The following is an 18426-nucleotide window of genomic DNA, read 5'->3' on the forward strand; positions in this document are numbered from 1 at the left end:
ATAGATAATAAAAAATCAAAAATAAGTTAAAAATTTCATTTCGACCGGATTCTCATGAGCATTGACGAACCCGGTCAACTGTTTCATTCAAAAAATGTGAAGGACGTGTCAACATTTGCTTAGCATACAGATTACGGTTGGATTACGGTTAACCCTTTTCACTGTGGGAAGAGATTGGTACCTAGCAGTGAGACAGTAATGGATTAACATTAATAATGATCTAAAGATGATCTTAATAAAAAATAATAAAGTAAATCACAAATTCATTGCAATCAAGTCATTTATTCATGGTTGGGTCATATCTCAGTAGTAATAACCAGCTCCATAGGGACCGCCGCATCCGCAAGCGCAGGAGCCAGCGATGGAGACGGTGCCACCAGCGCAGACGGGGCCTCCGAACTCCACAGCGCCGAGGATGGGCACCTGTCCAGCGACGGCGGTGACACCGGCGACGGGCAGCTCGCCTGCGACGGCGACCTCACCGATGCCAGCGCCGCCGTAGGCTCCGACGGGTCCGGTAGCGAGGGGGCCAGGTCCAGCCCATCCAGCTCCATAAGGTCCAGCCCATCCAGCTCCATAAGGTCCAGCCCAGCCAGCGCCGAGAGCTCCAGCGCAAGGAGCGATAGGAGCAGGTCCAAGGCACTGACCGAAGACAGTCTACAAAGAAGAATGTAAATTATTGAAGTTAAAAAAAACATAGTTTGTCATATTTTTCGTTACTGCAGAAAATAGATATTTGCATCTGGATGGAAAGATACAGGAAAAAAAGGACAAAAAGGTAAAAAAAAATGTGAGCCGTCACGGGACGCCTGGCAGATGTGAAACATCGACATTATTTTGTAAAAGTAATATGCAGAAAAGAACATATTGTGATAGGAACTAAATATGTCATAACGATAAAATAAAATATTACGATTTTTTTCCAGATAACGATGACTATTTATTGAATAAACATTTATTTTCATTAAATACAAACATTTACGAATTTATTTCAAATTGTGACATTGCGCATGGCGACGCGTCGCCACACCGTACACACTACTGCATATAGACAGTATATATATACCATCGTATAGCGTGGCGACGCCAGAAATCGGTTTTACGTGCGGCTATAGATGTTTCACATCAAAAAGAAGAAAAAGGTAAGAAAGAAGAAAAGGAAAGAAAAGGCTAGGAAGGAAAATAATCAGAAGGCCGAGGTTGAATGATAAAGAGTATTTGTAGAATTATAATTATATCGTGATGACATCTTTAACGCAATTCTTGGAAGAGGTGAAAAGAGAGCATGGAGATTTCTATACGCATATCAATTAAATCTGAGCTATTTAAGTCCTGCCCAAGTCTGCTATAGATCCGTTGCTACCCCTGAATATTTGCATGCAGTCCATCTAATATTAATTAGGCGTCACTGCCGAACATGAACATTTGTAATCACAACAGGGGTTCCATATGAAACCGTACGGTGGTAAAACCAGCATGGTTCGGTCGACAACCATCACATCTATTTCTAGAGTGAAGCATTTCTGCGACTCGGTGGACTTACATATAAGGGGAACATAGTCTTCAGAAGTGGCAACGCCTCTGTAACTAAGTTGGGGTAGAACCTGTTTTATATAGATTTGGTTACAAAATTAGTATGGCCATGTTAGTTCTGCTATGCGTATTATGCCTTGAGTTGTCCAGTAGGAAATAAACAATTCAATTTCAATTTTTGAAGGTGGTAGAACCCTTTGTGGTTCGACTCTGGCGGCACCACCGCCACACCTATTTCTACCTAATAACAGCAGTGTTAGGCGCTGCTGTGTTCCGGTTTGAAGGGTGTGGTAGAGGAGGCAGACTTTTCCGAGGCGTTCCAGCTTAGTCCTCAGGGTAGCGGCGCATCTGTGAGCGACCTCAGGTAGGAATATTTAATCCTATCTGGGTTTGATTACAGATGACCATGGGCGGCAGTAGCAACTTATCATCAGGTGGACTGCATGCTCGTCTGCTACTCCTATATTATAAAAAAAAATCTCACCTGGAGCAGGCAAGCCTGCACGGCGAGGATCACGAAGGTAGACACAGACATGATGCTGACGAATATGGTCCAAGAATGATGTTGTTTTCACCAACAGATGCTTATATACCAACATGATACACTTTCAACACTTAGCAACTGCAATACGTGATCATTGTGGAATTAGACTTGATAGTTGCTAAGTGGTTACTAGGTGGTCGACGGTCAAGGTTGATTCAGTGTCAAAAGATTTCGTCAAAACCTGATAGCCTAGTGGTAAAATCAACTTCTCAGTGGGTTCGAGGTTTGAATCCCAGGCACTCACCGATTTTTCAAAGATATGTGCGCATTTGAAATTGAGTATCATTTGAATAACGGTAAAGGCAATAGCGAGGAAATCTGCACACTTAGGGATTCTTAAAAAAATATTCTCATAGGTGTGAAGTCTACCGACCGACTTCACATACTTTTGAGATTTTTTTTTATAAGTCTCTCAGGTATGCAGGTTTCCTATCGATATTTTCCCTCACCGTTTAGCAAGTGATAATTAATTTCTAAGACGCACATAACTTTTGTATTTGAACCCCGGACCCCTCGATCGAGAGGCCGAGTTTCTTAACCACTAGGCTATCACTGCAATTAACTGCATGAATATTTAACCTTAAATATTTAAATATGAGGTTCCTGCTACGATGATACTCGTAAGAATTAGAAATTTGAATGATATGAAATATAGATAAAAAACAGATTAAAAAATATTGAAGTAAAATTTCTACCACTTCTAAACGCTAACAATGCCAATGTTACTATTAAACAATACGTTAATACTTCAGATTTGTGTTAACGAAGTTGTAAGATTAATTCCGTTGTTTAAAATAAACAAATATACACATTTTTTATATTAAAAACGTTTTTAAACACCAGGTTTTTAGTATCATCATTTTGTTTTCGTATTTTCATCTCAAACATTTCATATTATAATACTCTGGGTATATAAACATTGAGCCATCTGCAACCCTGGAAGCCTCTTTTACTCGACAGATACGTACTCTATTCTTGTCGCGAGATAGGAACAAGATTGAAGTACTAGCGGCTTAAGGAGTGGGGGGGGGCGGATGGGGCGGCACGCCCCAGGGCCCCGTTCATGGAGGCCTCTAAACACAGTTGCTAAAAAAAGGTCGTCAGAACCAAACAATCTATGAAATATATATCAATCAGCGAAAAAAAAACAAAATTCGGTAATCACAGGCGAATAATAAAACACATTTGTTATCAAATCAACTTTTTACACTGGGGGCCTCCATTCAACTTTCCGTCCCGGGCCTCCAACGACCGCCACTGAGGTGAAGTCTACCAATCTTAAACTCTCAAGAGTAGGACAATGGATTAACGATAATGACGTCACAAGGGCAAACAGGTGGCCATTTCCTACTTCAAGTCAACAAAAGCACGTTCATAGCATAGTAACAAGTGTACAGAATTGCTCAATACATCCTGAGATAACCATAGAATTACGAGTATATAAACCTGGCACCGTCTTACAAAATTATATTCGTCCGAGAATCCAACCAACCATGTCTTTCAAGTCTGTTCTTGCTCTTTGCGCTTCTGCTCTCCTGGTACAGGTAAGTTCTTTATTGTTACTCAATTGCCCACTATTGGGCAAATTTAGCTTACTTTTTTGAACTTTTTTGAAGTCTTCCTTCACCTTTTTTGAAGGTGAACCCTTTGTTACTCGACTCCAGCGACCCCACCGCTACATCTATTTCTGCCAAATAACAGCAGTGCTAAGCGCTGCTATGTTCTGGTTTGATGGGTATGGTAAACGAGACATACTTTTCCGAAGCATTCCAGCTTAGTCTTCAGGTAGGAATATCTAATCCTATCTGGAGTTGATTACACATGTCCATGTGCGGCAGTGGCCTCTTACCATTAGGTGGACGGCATGCTCGTCTACTACTTCTATATTATAAAAAATAGACGGAGAGACAGACAGACGAACAGATACCGAAGTCTTAATAATAGGGTTCTGTTTTTACCCTTTGAGTACGGAACGCTAAAAAACTATGCTTCTTGTATCGTGGTTCCTATTTTCTTAAAGGGGACTGAAGTTTACTTAAACTCAAACCCGAAAAAGAAGACCTTCAGCCCAATACTAACATCTCATGGGTGTCTTAGACTTTAACAAAGTCACAAATATCCAGACAAATACTCTTAATTCACTATTGAGTTGCCTGACCGGAAATCGAACCCAAGACTCTAACCAATGTCATCAACTAAACAATTGTTTTTGTTGCTGAAGTCTAAAATGGTTCAAATGGTTCACACCCTTCCAACGAAACATAAAAACTGCTTCATGCCAAAAAGGGGTGTGACGGTGGTACCTCCCCGAATCATACCGGTTCTACAAAATGATAATTAATTTCTAATATCCATGTTAATTTCAGAGCATCTCTGGCCAGTGCATCGGAGCCTGGGACGCCGCCCCTTGGGGAGTTGGCTGCGGCGCTGGATGGGGTGCAGGATGGGGAGCCGGATGGGGAGGCTGCGCTGACGGCTGGGGTGCGTGGGGTGCTCCCGCCGCCGCTACCCTCGCCGCCTCTAACGGACCTGGTCTCGCCATCGCCTCCGCCTCTCCCCTCATCCCCGCCGGAGTCTCCGTCCTGTCTGAGAACGCGTACGCTGGAGAACTAGCTGTCGGTGGTGCTCTGCCTTTCCTCGGAACCGTCGCTATCGAGGGCGCTCTTCCCACCGCTGGTGCCGGTGCTGTCGCTTACGGCTGCGGCAACGGCGCTGTTGGCATCACCGCTGAGGATGGCTACGCTGGTTACGGCTACGGTGGTCTTGCTGGATACGGTTATGGTGGTTTCGCTGGTCCTTACGGCTATGGCGCTGGTCTGGCTGGTCCCTTCGGCTACGGAGCTGGATGCGGCTGCGGATGTGGAGCTTTCTACTGATTCTCATGATAACCGTTCACCCTCAAAGACTCATGCCTTCTGATTTCTTTCTTCCAAATTATTGATGACCTTTTCTTAAAAATATAAATTCACCGCATGCAATATTTTTGTCGTTTTCTTATAATCCTTAAACAAAACTTGGTTATAATTATAATTTGTGTATGCATCCTTAAGAGATGAATTTTGAAACTCCTTACTCTTCTTCAGTCAAACCATGTGCTGCTATGAACTGGTTGGAGAGCATAAGAAAGTAGACTTACAGTCTTGCCATCTTCGCACCTTACATTCTTGGCCCTCAAAAATAGCAATACATCATGTATAATGACGTCACACAGATTTTTTATTGAAATAGCAAACAAGCTCTCATTCTACTTGGCACTGATTAGGTCACACTCGCTCATGGACTTCTGACATCTATATATAAAACACATATTCTACATGAAATATATCACAGATATTTTACCAGTTTTGAGGATTGAAATAGTTGCCTGATAAGTCAACTGATATACACACTCTTTCACCCAAACGCAAGAACTGCTTCAAGCAAGACATAGGCCTGGCGGTGGTACTCCCTCGGTTAAACCAAACCAAAACAAGTTAAACCATCCAAGTTCTTCCACTTTTCAAATCTTTATTAAAGTCCTGAAATCCTGAAAGGTGATTCAAATGTAGGGTTTAAACCCCCTTTCAGGATTGATTACAGATGTCAATATCAAATCTAGTACAAGTAATCACTGGGTACCAAGTTTCCAATAAATCTTAATTGTCTAGTGCGTGCTCGTTTGTTACTTTTCTATATAAATATTTCTATATAAATGAATGTTTGTCTGTATGCATAAGGAAAGTTGTGCATGAGCCCATGAAAGTTTCTGAGTTGGTACAACCAATTTTCGACAGATGGCGCCACTGTCATTCAAATAAGGTACAAACTTTCACTTATATGTATTTCATGTTATTGTTTTTAAAACGTGGGTGAAGCCGCGGGCACTATTAGTGTTTTATAAACATAATATGCCAGAGAGTAGCTTTGGTGGATTAGGAATTAAGAATTAAGCAGTAAAGTACCGTGAATTCTGATTTTGCAAGTACAAAACAACTTGCAGCATTTGAAACGAAAAAAATCGGCTGAGAATAAATAAGGATTTACCTACCTATTGGAATTGTTTTCACGGATTTGCTAATGAGAGTGCAGATTCCCTAAACCCTCGTTCACTTAAACTAAGCAGTTTTACAAAGCAATCGTAATACTAAGCAGTTTTATAAACGAATCCGTCAATGTAGTGATATAATCATAATTTTGCGATATTTATTGAAATCTATTTCTACTTGGCCAGATCATTAGATGGAAGTAGCGAGCAGTCCACCTGATGGTAAGTGGTAACTGCTGGACATCTGGAATCAACTTCATATAAAACAGGTTCTGAACTAAACCTGAAGCCGATCATTGATACGTTGCCATATAAGGACTAAAATCCCCTTATATATAAGTCAGACATCCACATCAGTGCCGTACTAAAGTCGTCGAAGGCCCGAGGCTAAAAGTTATTATTTTATAATATAGGAGTACCAGACGAGCGTTCAGTCCACCTGATGATAAGTGGCTACTGCCGCCCATGGACATATGTCATCAACCCCAGATAGGATTAGATATTCCTACCAGAGGTCGGCCACAGATGCGCCGCTACCCCTGAGAGCTAAACTGGAACGCCTCGTAAAAGTATATCTCCCTTTCCACGCCCTTCAAACACAGCAGCGCTCAACACTACTGTTATGAGGCAGAAATAGGTGTGGCGGTGGTGCTGCCGGAGTCGAACCGCAAAGGATTCTACTAATTAATTATAAAATTACAAATGTCTCCGTAGACTTATACGCCGATAAATACGTATTCAGTGATGGTGAATGCGAACGTTTTTTTAGCTAATAGCAACTGTTTGGCTAGTAGCAGATAGCCTAGTGGTTAAATAAATTCGGCCACTCGATCGAGGGGTCCCGAGGTTCAAATCCCAGGTACGCACCTCTGATTTTTAAAAGTTATGTGCATATTAGAAATTCATTATGACTTGCTAAACGGTGGAAAATATTGTGAGGAAACCTGCATACCTGAGAGATTTAAAAAAAATCTAAAAGGTATGTGAAGTCTACCAATACGCACTTGGCCAGCGCGGTGGACTATGGTCTAATCCTTCTCATTATGAGAGGAGACCCGTGCCCAGCAGTGGGACAGTAATGGGTTGATGATGATAGCAACTGTTTGGGGCCCACCCAGGAAAGAAGGACCGGGGTCAAGCGCCCCTCCTCTCCCCCCTTAGTCCGATAGATATCCACAACCTTCCACCGAAGCGCAGAACTGCTTCTAGAAATAGTTGTAACAGTGTCACAAAACTAACTATAACGATTATAATTATCACATCTTTCGCAATCTGGCATAAATATCCATTACACGAACTCTTTACAAATTATTTCAACCATTACTATCTTATTACGTTACCCGTAGATAAGGCTGTATGATTTAGTATAAAAGCCTTCTATATTTTATAGGTCATCATTCAATTGAACCAGTTTCATTAATATTTACGTTTTTACATTAGGATTATCAAAATGTCTCTTAAAGTTGTTCTCTTCTGTGCCCAGGCTTTATTAATCCAGGTAAGTTAGAAAAGCTATTTTTCTATTCTTATAACTTATTTTTTTGGTAAGTGACTACTGCCGCTCATGGATATCTGTTATCAACCCCAGATAAGATTAGATTCCTATCTGAGGTCGACCACAAGTAGGTAGGTGGTGTCGCCGGAGTCGAACCACAAAGGGTTTGTAGATTGTTATTACATTTCTTTAAATCTAAGTTACTTTTTTAAATGTTCCTGTTATTTCTTTCTTATTTTATATTTTCCAATTACAATAATTACTCGTACAAAAATTATAAAAACAAACAATGACCTATGACTCCTCAATAAAAAAATCGCCTAGCCATTTGAGCTGTAGGGTGGGGCTAAGGATGAGACATATCTTCTCTAATATATCAAATTCTCGTGTCACAGTTTTCGTTGTCATACTCCTCCGAAACGGCTTGACCGATTTTGATGAAATTTTTTGTGCTTATCCGGTATCTATGAGAATCGGCCAACATCTATTTTTCATCCCCCTAAATGATAAGGGTTGTTCACCCTTAACATTTTTCGGGTCAGCTAGTATTATATAAGCTCGATAAACATTACCCTCCGCAATCGAATAAAACCCAAGTCATGAACCATCATATTTTCTATTTTGTGCATTACAAATTGTTTTATTGTCCTTATAACTTATTTCTTTTTTAAGTACAATATTTTTTCCATCTCTTTCTAATTTGTTTTATTTATTTTTATAATTCCTTTCTTACTTTTATTAATTTCTTACTTTCTTTTCTTTCAGTCTATAAGCTGCCAATGTATTGGACCATATAATGGCTTGGCTTACGACGGTCTACCTTATGGAGCACCAGTTGGACCTTTAGGTCCAGGTTTCGCGCCAGCAAACGGAGGCAGCTTCGCTGTTTCCAGCACATCTCCTATTGCACCAAACGGGATAACAGTTTTCTCTGAAAATGCGATAGAGGGCACGGTATCAGTGGGAGGTGTGTTACCATTCCTAGGAACAGTGGCTTTAGAAGCAGTGTTACCTACAGCTGGTAGTGGCGCGGTGGCGTATGGGTGTGGCAATGGTGCTGTAGGCATCACAGCTGAGGATTATGGTCTACCTGCTGGACCTGGCTATCCAGGCTATGGTCCCTATGGTTATGGACCCTGTGGCGGCATCTACTAGGTTTATGTTAATTAAGTTGTTATGAGTTTATTGTGATTAAGTAATCTTTGTTTAATGTAATTCCTAATAAAAAATATTTCAAATATTTGGCGTTTTCTAAGTTTAATGCTGCATCCACATGCTTGACACTCGCCGCAAGCAAGTGTTTGCGAAATATGCCCCTTGATTTGCTAAAACCCGGCATTCCACTGGATCGGCTACAAACTTTTACAAATATACACAAACCAAGTCAGAAACGCAGCTTACAAATTTTTGAATGTGTACTTATCCACCAGTCTGCACCTAAGTAGGTACTAGGTAATCTTAACAACATACGATTATGATGGGATTTTCACAGACAACATTAGCGTGATTCAGGCTAGATATTGTTGTTGGCCTGTTGTTGTTGGTAGATATTGGCCTGAAATTACACCCATAGCTTACACTCATACATCCACACTAGGATTCACTAATATATTCCAAAAATAAGAATACTAAGACAATTCTACGCGAACACTAGATATCTCACAGTCATCTTTTCATTTTGATGATTGTCATACTGGTCACCTCTAAAATTTCCAAGAAAATAGAACCGTTCACTCATACACATCATCAATCTATTAAATTGTCCCACTGCTGGTCACTGGTCTCCGAATGGATTAGGCCGTAGACCACCGCGCGGGCCAAGTGCCGATTGGTCCACTTCACATACCCTTCATATTGTTTTTAAGATTTCCACGTATGCAAGATCTCCTCACAATGTTTTCCTTCAGAATTTAAGCAAGTGATAATTAATTTCGAATAGGCACGTAGCTTAGAAAAATCAGAGTTGCGTGCCTGGGATTTGAACCTCAGATCCATCGACCAAGAGGCCGAATTTCTTAACGACTAAGTTATCGCTGCTTTCATACTCATTAATCACAACATTTTGCTAGTCCACAAAACTCATGTACGGAATGGAGTAACCTACAGCCGTAAGCCGTAGCCTAAAGACATACTTTCCGAGGCGTTCAGCTTAGTCCTCGAGGGTAGCGGCGCAATTGTGGCCAAACTCAGTTAGGAATATCTAATCTGGGGTTGATTACAGATGTCCATGGGCGGCAGTAGCCACTTACCATCAGGTGGACTGCATGCTCGTCTGCTACTCCTATATTATAAAAAATAAAAAAACATGAACAAAATAATACATAACCATACATTATTAATAAAATTAGTCTATCAAATTGTCCCTTACCAAGGTTGTGACAATGTCCAGCATCGGTCGTAATTAATCATCGTAATAATCTATTTATCCAATTTACAGACACAAACACTCATAATTATTATTTATTATTTTTAAGCTGGCGGTTTTTTCTATTTTCATTAAATATAATTATTTAAAGAAATAAAAAGACTCAGTTTAATCGATTTTCACAATGCTTTATTATGTAATAATTCGCCAGGTACGAGTCGAACTCGCACATGGAGGCTTCCGTACCAACAAATGTTCATCATTTTTTACCTATTTTTACTCATTTTATTATTTTCAACAATACTTAATTATATGACACAGTAGATGCGTTGGGTGATAATAAATTATACGTAAACAGCGTATAATAAAATTAAAATAACTAGCAAAAAGCGCAGCTTTATAAGGGCTCGCGTATCGTGAATGGTATATTCAGTTTAAGATCCTATATCAAGGATGATGTGGTCATTAACAAGTGACAATAAATAAAGTTAACAATAAATTATTAAATCTACCTTTCGTCAGAAGACCTATGAAGAGCAAAGCTACCTTTGATCCAGAACCAGAACCACTTTAAATGCTTGTGGTGGATAACTTATATTAGATCCATTTATTGGGATTGTAATTTTTTTGCGATTTATCCTTGGTATCTTTTTACTCTTGAATTTAAACTCCGCCATACTTATAAAATTATTGCGTCTGATTTGCAAAAAATATTTTTTTAAGTATATATAGGTATAAGCTATTGTGGATGTCTGAAACGCAGTACATTATAAGCTAATCTGGGGTCTGTTACCAATCAACAAGATGGTGAATGACCTTTATTATTCTCTTCATGTCGATTTGGGTCATTTATCAGTGAATGTTGAATTCACCACGACTTTTTTAATTTTTAAAGCTCCGAGGGATACACTCCGTAAAGCTGCGAATGAGCTACTAATTAATTCTATTAAATAACATTTTTATCAATTGTTAAATTAAATATTAAATTTATGAATTAAATTAATGAATTATGTGTGTGGCCTGCTCAATTAGTTTTGTATTTTCTTTTATGTTTCTACCAGGAACGAATTTCCGTAAAACACAATGTGATGGTCGCTAAATTGTAAATTTGTCACTGGGCTTTTTGTCACAAACAAAGTATTTTTTGACGATGGAAATGAAATTTGCGGATGGATTCTAAACGGGTAGTATTTAAACGAGTGACTGCAAATAAAAGTTTTGAATGACAATAATAATGAATTTTGGTTATAGTATTACTAAGGGAGCAACTGGCTGCGAGTGACGAGAAATCAACAGAACAGCAACTTACAAACATTAATTTGAGCGACCTAATATTTTTCTAAGTGTAAACATTACGTCCTGCGTTTTATTCAATATTTAGCAAATGTTTCTTTTTTAATACTGAGCAGCATTTTATTTTAAATGAAGTGTTTCGAATACAAAAATCACTTTGAAAAATACTATAATAAGTAGAATATTGTGTGCTCATGTCATTGATCATGAATAAAGGTAAGGTCTGAATTCATACAGATTGGGCCCACCCGCTCGCTGGGCGCTGTCGCGCCCTGCTCGCTTCGTTTTATATTCTCTTATATGTTCCAACCTAACCTAACTAATTCAATTACAAAAACCTAATCTATCTTAATACTAAAGTTGCCTCTCTATATTTCCAGTCGCTCACTTAGTAATGTAGTCGCTCACTTAGTAATGTAGTCGCTCACTTAGTAATGTAGTCGCTCACTTGGTAATGTAGTCGCACAAGTTATTAAAACAGTATGCCATTATCAGTCGCTAAGTTTTTTTTTTTAAATGATCGTTTTATAATTTCCCACTGTAAACAAAAACTTAGATTAATCGAATATTTGGAGTTTTTGAAACTGCACTGCGTCAAAACATTTATGATATCCAACGAATATTATAAAGGCGAAAGTTTGTGAGTATGGATGGATGTTTGTGCCTTATATTAATCGGATTTGAATGAAACTTTACAGTATTACAGTCTATAAGTACACCAGTATAACCTGGAGAATACAATTCATAAAGATATGGCTATACTATACTTAGTTGTCAGAGCTATATTGATGTATCTACCATACGATGATACGTAAATTTTATGTGAATGGATTAATAGTAATTAATTAGATACATTTTCGGTACGCATATTGTAAATAGATTGAAGGTGGTAGAACCCTTTGTGGTTCGACTCCGGCGGCACCACCGCCACACCTATTTCTACCTAATAACAGCAGTGTTAGGCGCTGCTGTGTTCCGGTTTGAAGGGTGTGGTAAGGGAGATAGACTTTTCCGAGGCGTTCCAGCTTAGTCCTCAGGGGTAGCGGCGCATCTGTGGCCGACCTCAGGTAGGAATATCTAATCCTATCTGGGGTTGATTACAGATGTCCATGGGCGGCAGTAGCCACTTACCATCAGGTGGACTGCATGCTCGTCTGCTACTCTCATATTATAAAAAAAAAAAAAAAAAAAAAAAAAATAGATTAACTTTTTCTTTGACACTAAATAAATCGGACGGATAGTTTAAATTAAGGTGGTAGAACCCTATGTGGTTCGACTCCGGCGGCACCACCGCCACACCTAGTTCTGCCTCATAACAGCAGCGCTGTGTTCTGGTTCGAAAAGTGTGGTAAGGGAAACATGGTTTTTCGAGGCGTTCCAGCTTAGTCCTGTTTAGTCCAGGGGTAACGGCGCATCTGTGGCCGACCTCAGGTAGGAATATGTAATCCTATCTGGGTTTGATTGCAGATGTCCATGGACGGCTGTAGCCACTTACTACAGGTGGACTGCATGCTCGTCTGCTACTCATATATTATTAAAAAAAAACTTATCTGAGACGTTCCAGTTTAGTCCTCAGGGGAGCGGCGCTTCTGTGGCCGACCTCTGTTAATTACAGATGTCCATGGGCGGCAGTAGCCACTTACCATTATATGGACTGTATGCTCGTCGGCTACTCCTATATTATAAAACAAAGAAAAACTTGAAACAAAACGCTTTTAAAATACACCGGTGAAACCTCGGTGAAACGCTGCCACCTTAGCATTTTCATATTTTTGATTGACATAATCCTTACTAATATTATAAATCCGAAAGTAACTCTGTCTGTCTGTCTGTCTGTCTGGTTGTCTCTTCTTCACGCCTAAACCACTGAACCGATTTTAGTGAAAATTTGTACAAAGATAGTCTGAGATCCGAGAAAGGACATAGGATAGTTTTTATCCCGGAAATCCCACGGGAACTGGGGATGGCGTACTAAGATCGATTAATCAAGGAATCGATCTTTTGGACCTAAAAAATCGATTATTTTCATATCATAATCGATTATATGTCATATTATTTTCTTTTAAACGCGGGCGAAGCCGCGGGCAAAAACTAGTTATGTCATAAATGTCTGCATTCATCATGACGTTTTTTTATTCTGCCATTATTTAAACAAAAATAATCCAAGTCATACAGCCATCAATGTTACACTAAATTTAAATTTGATAAAAAAGTGTTTTTTTTTTGTGTACAAAACCTTATTTCAATCGTGTTGGTCCAATCTAGACATGACCTTAAGTAACTATGTTAAGTTTCAAATTTATAAGCCCTGTAGTTTTTTCAAAAAAGGGATGGAAAGCTTGCAAGATTTTCGAATTATAGAGGACTCGCTTCGCTCGCCCTAACTACTTACATTGAAATATGTTTTATGGTTCTTATTTGCATTTATTATAATACTAGTTATAGTAGTTAAAGGATTGTAACAATTTCAACCGTCTTCCTAATACGGTTTAACAGTTCGATCGAAAAATGCCGAAAAATACCGGTTTGCTGTATGGAGACCTCCTTTAACATTCAACTTTATTTTATATTAACACGCTTTTATTAGCTTCAGACGTATGTATGTTGGTATGTTGGTATGTTAGTATGTTAGTATGTAACGGAATCTTTCAACATGATTTTAACCCCCTTCAAAACGTCGGATTAACTCGAAATTTGGCATACTTATTAAGGACCGATGACAATTCAATATTTTAAACATTAATTAATAGTTTTGTACCATTGTCCTTATCAACATCCTCTGGATTAACGATTTTCGAGGCGAGATTTTTCAAACACTTTCAGCAAAGTTCATCGCAACTTTAGATTGCAAATAATTATTGCTATTTAGTTTCAATAGGCGTAACTTTTATATCGTGATTTTTAGTTTAGAAAAAAAAATGTGAGCCGTCACGGGACGCCTGGCAGATGTGAAACATCGACATTATTTTGTAAAAGTAATATGCAGAAAAGAACATATTGTGATAGGAACTAAATAATTATGTCATAATGATAAAATAAAATATTACGATTTTCGCACAGTCGATTGCGCATGGCGACACGTCGCCACAACGTACACACTACTGCATATAGACTGTATATATATACCATCGTCATCCACGGCATGCGTCGCCACGCCAGAAATCGGTTTTACGTGCGGCTATAGATGTTTCACATCAATAATAATGTTATTTCCCTATAACTCAAATGTTCTGAAACATATCTATAATGCCCTCTTGTAGAATGATTTTTAGGATTCCGTACTCAAAGGTTAAAACGAAACCCTCTGCGGTCTGTTCGTCTGTCGTTGGGCTTTATCTCTTAAATCGTAATAGATAGACACTTGATTTTTTTACGAACGATAAATAATGGTGGTCGCTATAACGAGAAATACTAAAAATTAATAAATAATTATAGTTCAAAAAACTAAAAAACACGCTTTTAAGATAAAATCAACTAAAAAGTAGAAAATAATTTTCAATCTAAGAATCAATTAAGGAACAGTAAATAGTATAATTGTGGAAAAAGTGTGGGGTGCTCCATTTATCAGGTTCGAAAAGCACCCCACACTTTTTCCACAATTATACTATTTACTGTTCCTTAATTGATTCTTAGATTGAAAATTATTTTCTACTTTTTAGTTGATTTTATCTTAAAAGCGTGTTTTTTTAGTTTTTTGAACTATAATTATTTAGTATTTGTTGTTATAGCGGCCACCGTTATACATCCTCTGTAATATGTGTCTATCTATATATACGGTTCCGGAGATATAGCCCTGTGACAGACGGACAGACGGACAGACAGCGAAGTCTTAGTAATAGAGTTCCGTTTTTACCCTTTGGGTACGGAACCCTTAAAAGTAATTTAATAAGTTGAAGATATTTAAAAAAAAAAATATTCGTAGAAAATTTAATTTGCACATAACTATAACATCTTCCCGCCACTCGTCAAGAGATGGCGCTAAGTGTTTATGAATCACGCTATCGCAGTTTTCACAACATCTAATATACAGGATGTGCCGTACGTACCACGACAAACTTGAGGAGAAGATAGGATAGGGTCTGACCTCTCTGAGAAAATCACAAAACTACTTGTTGCTTTATTATACATTTTTAAAACCTTAAGTATTACTTTATTTCGTGGGTTTCGTAACCAAAAGGTAAAATGTAACCCTATTGCTAAGCTGTCGACTGTCTGCCCATCTCTCATAGGAATCTATCTATTGAACCTTAACAGACATTTAAAATGTTTACGGAGCATGTATAACAGTTTATATGACTAGCAAGCATTTCGTGACAGATTAGGTAACAAGTTAGGTAAAATTAGGACGAAGTATAAAACAAGAAACAACAAAAGGTAATTTCAAATTAATTTAATAACCTTAATACAACAAAAAACATAGCCTAAACACACACATCAGACAACTAGCTGAAGAACTGTTGCGCACACCTGCAAGCGATGTCCAGCACTTGACCACCGATGAACTCTGGGACCGCAGTACCCGCTGACGGCACCCGACCGTCCACCGTCACCATGCCGTATACAGGGAAGCAACCACGTACTTTTATACTGCCAGTGATAGGCAGCTCACCACCAATGGTAATATCACCGTACTGCAGCGAAGGTACGATTTCAGTGATGATTGGTGTCACCTGGATGTTGTTTGCGAAGGCGTTGGGGATGCTAGGGCCAAGGTTGCTGGCGAGGATGCTCCCGGCGACCGAGTCGGCGGGGATGAAGCCGGTCTGAGTGAAGGAGGCCAGGTTGCCGGGTAATGCGATTGCAAAGGCATTCTGAAAAAAATTGACGGTAAATTGTCATTCTGGTAGTGGAAGCTCCAGTTCTACTAGTTCAACATAATGATGATGAATTAGGGGAAGTTTAGCTTTTAAAAATAATGGAAAAGAAGATGTATTTGATGAGCCGCGTAGCGGAACGGTCATCACACAGGTCTGATGCAAAGTGTTCCAGATTCGATCCCCGGCCAGACACATATCTAAGTGATGGATTCAGATTTCTGTTCCGGGTTTTTATAAAAACAAAGATCCCGATGTCTTTAAATAATTGACTGAAAAGGAGAGTAATATAGCCTATATCACTCTTACTGCCCTAAAATTTTAAAGAGGACAATGGAAATAAAGCTTAGTTAGCAATTTTTTGAAGATAATTCAAAATAGAGTACTCAAAAACGATGTTCTAATGTTAATTTCGCTAGGTTTGCGAGTATTTACCTTTGAGAATTTAATATAATTGGAAAGATTTTAAGTCAGCCATAAATAAATAGCTATCTCTGATAAGTGTATTAAAACATACACACAGAGATACATACAGATGCACATTAATTTAATTAAATCAAAAATATTTTATTCAAAGTAGATTCTTCACAGAACATTTTTGGGCATCAATACAACTACCGCCATTTCACAAGGTGTTATGGAAAACGGCGAAAGAAACTCCATAAGACATAAACATAAAATAAAACAGATAATAAACTTACATTCAGTAACAGCAGCTGAAAACAGACGAGTAATAAAAAATACATTTTGAGTGTATCCAGAAATAATATTAACTACCGAGTGTGCTTTCCTTTTATACATTTTTTGAGCTGTTATCATTAAATTGCTAAACTTAGGCAACATTTGTTATCTATGGCTGACATAATGTTTCATAACTGTCACAAATTACGCACTTGATATGTTTTCTATGATTGGAATTTTTGAAACGCACTGTTGTAATAATAGACTTAATGTCACGTTTTCGAAAATTCTTGAATAGACGAGGATTGCCTAGTAAAATACTAGCGACCCGGCAAACTTCATGTTGCCATATAAATAAAACATGTTAAGGGTGACCAACCCTTATCACTTAGGGGCGTGAAAAATAGATAGTAGCCGATTCTCAGATCTACTGAATATGCATATACAATTTTGTGAAAATCGGTAAAGCCGTTTCGGAGGAGTACGGTAACTAATATTGTGACACGAGAATTTTATATATAAGACTAGTGCTGCCCGCGGCTTCACCTGAATTTTAAAGAAATAATATGACAAACATAAAACGGACAATTTGTACCTGCATTGGAATGACAGTGGTGCCATCTGTCGAAAATTGGTCTTACCAACTCCCAAACCCTCGTGGGCTCTTAGACAACAAATTTGTCATCATCATCACTTAATCAAATGCATAGTTTCCGATTCTATAACTACTTACGTTACGTACGTACTTAAAGGTTTTTTGAATTACTTAAAATTAATTCAAAAAACCTTTTCCCACGGACTAAATTGTGAATCTAAACCATTCTCAAGTCCCCTTGAACACACACAACAAATTTCATCAAAATCAGTCCAGTCGTTTAGGAGGAGTTCAGTGACATACACACGCACATAAGAAATATATATACAAAGAATTACAGGAGTAACAAACAAGTATGTAACCATTTTCTTCTATGCTAAATATCGTCTTCAACCTATTGTTGTCCCACTGCTGGACACGGGTCTCCTCTCAGATAGAGAAGGATTAGCCAAAGTCAACCGCGCTGACCTAGTGCGTATTGGTAGACTTCAGATACCTTCGAAAAGTGTTTTTTTTAAGATTTCTCAGGCATGCAGGCTTCCTCGCGATGTTTTCCACCGTTAAAGCAAGTGATAATTAATATCTAATACACGCATACATTTGAAAAATCAGAGGTTCGATTCTGCGAGTTTAACCACGGATCCCTCTATCAAGAGGCCGAGTTTATTAACCACTAGCTGACCCGGCAAGCTTTGTATCGCCTCGAAATCTATTTATCAAATATATTTCATATAAAATATAGCCTATGTTACTCGTGGATAATGTAGCTTTCGAATGGTGAAAGAATTTTTAAAATCGGTCCAGTAGTTTTTGAGCCTATTCATTACAAACAAACAAACACAGTTTTCCTCTTTATAATATTAGTAAAGATATTTCATATAAAATATAGCCTATGTTACTCGTAGATAATGTAGCTTTCGAATGGTGAAAGAATTTTTAAAATCGGTCTAGTAGTCTTTGAGCTTATTTATTACAACCAAACGATCAAAGTTTTCCTCTTTATAATATTAGTGTAGACAAGGCTATCACGGCTTTTTTGCTTAAATTCTTTTTTGCAAAAACGTGCGTACCTTCCACCTGAC

The 18426-nt window shown here is 38.4% G+C and overlaps 3 protein-coding genes across 3 annotated transcripts; 2 read left to right on the top strand and 1 right to left on the bottom strand.

Moving 5' to 3' along the window:
- Nucleotides 1-303: 303 nt before the first annotated feature.
- On the bottom strand, nucleotides 304-2068 carry LOC140748550 (uncharacterized). Its single transcript, XM_073081362.1, has 2 exons — nucleotides 2018-2068; nucleotides 304-657 (listed from the first exon to the last, which is right to left on the bottom strand). Exons 1-2 carry the CDS (start codon nucleotides 2066-2068, stop codon nucleotides 304-306), a joined length of 405 nt encoding a protein of 134 aa, XP_072937463.1.
- Nucleotides 2069-3564: 1496 nt separating this feature from the next.
- Nucleotides 3565-5057, top strand: LOC140748741 (chorion class B protein PC10-like). Its single transcript, XM_073081598.1, has 2 exons — nucleotides 3565-3621; nucleotides 4444-5057. The coding sequence occupies exons 1-2, from the start codon at nucleotides 3571-3573 to the stop codon at nucleotides 4951-4953; spliced, it is 561 nt and encodes a 186-aa protein (XP_072937699.1). The 5' UTR covers nucleotides 3565-3570; the 3' UTR covers nucleotides 4954-5057.
- A 2494-nt stretch (nucleotides 5058-7551) lies between these two features.
- On the top strand, nucleotides 7552-8751 carry LOC140748551 (chorion class CB protein M5H4-like). Its single transcript, XM_073081364.1, has 2 exons — nucleotides 7552-7599; nucleotides 8362-8751. The coding sequence occupies exons 1-2, from the start codon at nucleotides 7552-7554 to the stop codon at nucleotides 8749-8751; spliced, it is 438 nt and encodes a 145-aa protein (XP_072937465.1).
- Nucleotides 8752-18426: the final 9675 nt, after the last annotated feature.

This window comes from Epargyreus clarus, unplaced genomic scaffold (assembly GCF_041222505.1).
Source record: "Epargyreus clarus isolate Ecla_fem2 unplaced genomic scaffold, WU_Ecla_fem_2.2 ptg000016l, whole genome shotgun sequence".
Classification (NCBI taxonomy): domain Eukaryota; kingdom Metazoa; phylum Arthropoda; class Insecta; order Lepidoptera; family Hesperiidae; genus Epargyreus; species Epargyreus clarus.

Excerpts from the sequence above, each read along its gene's own strand:
- LOC140748550 (XM_073081362.1), bottom strand. The coding sequence starts at position 2,068 with ATGTCTGTGTCTACCTTCGTGATCCTCGCCGTGCAGGCTTGCCTGCTC. Across the intron at positions 658-2,017 it reads TGCAGGCTTGCCTGCTCCAG|ACTGTCTTCGGTCAGTGCCT; the intron begins GTGAGATTTTTT and ends TCTTCTTTGTAG.
- LOC140748741 (XM_073081598.1), top strand. The coding sequence starts at position 3,571 with ATGTCTTTCAAGTCTGTTCTTGCTCTTTGCGCTTCTGCTCTCCTGGTA. Across the intron at positions 3,622-4,443 it reads CTTCTGCTCTCCTGGTACAG|AGCATCTCTGGCCAGTGCAT; the intron begins GTAAGTTCTTTA and ends TGTTAATTTCAG.
- LOC140748551 (XM_073081364.1), top strand. The coding sequence starts at position 7,552 with ATGTCTCTTAAAGTTGTTCTCTTCTGTGCCCAGGCTTTATTAATCCAG. Across the intron at positions 7,600-8,361 it reads CCCAGGCTTTATTAATCCAG|TCTATAAGCTGCCAATGTAT; the intron begins GTAAGTTAGAAA and ends CTTTTCTTTCAG.